Below are 2,449 nucleotides of genomic sequence, written 5' to 3' on the forward strand. Positions count from 1 at the left end.
TCAGATAAGTCTAGGGCAGGTGACATATATCCAGGGTCTGTTGTTTTTCCTACATAGGTTGTTGCAGATAGCATTTTTTTTCTCAGCCTGTTTGTGCACTGCTAATGTGTACTAAGCTCTTTTAATATAGCTACTACTACTAGTACTACTACTGCTACTACTGTCTTTCATTTTAGCTTTAAAGTAACAGCTTCCTAGTCATCAGTTATATTATCTTCCAGCCAATTTTTCAGTTAACAGTAGGATGGAAGAAAGTTTATTTTTCCTTCATCTTTATATTAGAATAAATTAGCATTAGTGTGAATTTGAGAAAGCAGACATAAGATCAAAGGTGATAGCACATGTAAAGTTTGCATGCAGATTATCAAGTGCAGTTTCAATCTTGAAACAGTAAATATGATGGTTAGTTCTTATAGATGAGTCCTTAGGAAGCTGCACTTCTTTAAGCAATACATATTGTGACATAAGTTATCCAAGAGTAGTTTATGACTGGCAAAACTGTAAGTAATTTTATATCTGGAAATTGATCTGTCATTGAAAATGCACCTCATCCTCATTAAAAGATTGCATAACACATGCATCCTCTGTTATACAGGTATTGTTTCCCCACTTTCATTCAACCTCATTCTGTTCACTCCTGTTAAGATTCCCTTTTGTGAGAAGGGTAGAGCGATGAGGTCTGACTTGTGCTGGAGATCTGTGCACAATGGCAGGCTGCGTTCACATTCCTGACTAACTGAATCATTGAACATCAAGGCATTGAATATTTTACATCTCTTCATGAAGACTCTGTTGTTTGGCATGTGAGGAGCAAGAACCAACTGGTGTCTAGTTTGTTAGCAAAAGCAGGCTGGCAGCTGTTATGCTGGTATTGCAAATAGTACTTTCTCTGTCTTGGAATATAGCAGAGCACTAAATCTATTTTTCTGTAGCACAGATTAACTGATAATAACTCTAAGAATAACCCGAATGTGGTTTCCCCCCTTCTTTGTTTTTGAAGTATGAAACCAATTTGAACGCCTATGTTCAAAAACCTGGTATTCTTACCTGCTTCTCCTTCAAACCAATCTCTTTGACTAACATGTATTTGATTTTCATTACTGTTGGGCCTATGTTAGCAATGAAGTATCAGTGCGTGAATGGACATAGAGTGTGTGTTCTTTGCTACTTCACTTGTATTTTGTATTACACTCAGAGCAGTACTTAATCTCATGAGTTCCTTGTATTTCCAGTTGAAGATGAGCAGCCGTCAACACTATCACCCAAAAAAAAGCAGCGAAACGGAGGCATGCGAAATTCACCCAACTCCTCACCCAAACTGATGAGGTAAGACTATAAGAAACTCATATCTTCATCTTCTTTCTTCCTTCCTTCCTCCTCTCCTCCCCCCACATCAAAAATAAGGGGAGGGGGTGAAGAAAAGATTGTTAGATGGTTTCTGAAAGGCTGAAGTATTTATTCTGTCAGCTTGTCAGCAGTTAATGATAGAGCTGAAAAAAAATTCTGTCATGAAAAACAGTTTGAAAAGCTGTTTGAAAAATACATAGGCTTTAAAGTCTTAGCTGTCACCCTGTCCTGTCCATGTGTAGTTCTTAAACAGCAGTGGCACTAATGATAGCACTAACCAATCAGGGGAACTCATGTGGTTAGTTTGCCTCAGGCAATTCTCTTTTTGTTGGATTCCCTCTGAGTACTGTTTTCTGTACTTAAGGCCATATGTGATATGTATCATCACAATCAAAAATGAACCTGAATATTACCTTCCTTTTATCCTGTCGATTGAAATCAAATTTCTGTTAATTGATTTAGACTGACAAAAAAGTCTAATAATCTATGTACTTGCCAAAGCAAAGTTCAAAACTAACGCAGTTTTAGTCAAGCTAAAAGCACATTAATTATGAAATACAGGGATTTTTAAGAGGGTAGTATATACTCTAAAAGTCGGTGATGAAAACATCATCTTGTTAGTGATATTTTTCCCCTGTTGCTATGTGTACATTATTTTACAACAATCCTTCTTTGTATAACTCTGTAGTTTTCATCCATAGTACAGATTAGCTCTAAGAGATTTGTTAAAAGTAGAACTGCAACAAGAAATTGAAATCTATTAAAATAATATGGCAATTGTGTTCCATCTCGCTGTGCTTCACCTTTTATCTACTCAAGTCAGTCAGAACAGGATTACATAGTGGACATAGAGTTTTCTGCAAGGAGGCTGTTTCTGCTCTGGTTTTTGCATATCCTAGGTAGCCAGGCTAGAAGCTCAGTCCATAATTGTATCCATAAATATCACAACAGAGATTTTCCATTGTGTATATATACATATATATATATATATATACACACCAAAAAGTGTAAACTTATTTATATATAAAAATAGACACATTAATGCAGTTTGAGATTTGGCATGTGTGACCGTGACTGTGAAACAACTTGATACAAGTATATA

The 2,449-nt window shown here is 36.1% G+C and overlaps 1 protein-coding gene across 3 annotated transcripts in view; it reads left to right on the plus strand.

Moving 5' to 3' along the window:
• Positions 1-1,238: 1,238 nt before the first annotated feature.
• The window catches only part of LOC103807898 (calcium-activated potassium channel subunit alpha-1), a 66,084-nt gene continuing 64,873 nt past the window's right edge, over positions 1,239-2,449 (plus strand). For all 3 annotated transcript variants that reach the window (XM_009080646.1, XM_009080647.1, XM_009080648.1), the window contains exon 1: positions 1,239-1,326. In XM_009080646.1, coding sequence (XP_009078894.1) covers positions 1,289-1,326 — 38 coding nt within the window. In that variant the 5' untranslated portion in view covers positions 1,239-1,288. The remainder of the gene's footprint in view (positions 1,327-2,449) is intronic.

This window comes from Acanthisitta chloris, unplaced genomic scaffold (assembly GCF_000695815.1).
Source record: "Acanthisitta chloris isolate BGI_N310 unplaced genomic scaffold, ASM69581v1 scaffold6308, whole genome shotgun sequence".
NCBI classification, from domain to species: Eukaryota; Metazoa; Chordata; class Aves; order Passeriformes; family Acanthisittidae; genus Acanthisitta; species Acanthisitta chloris.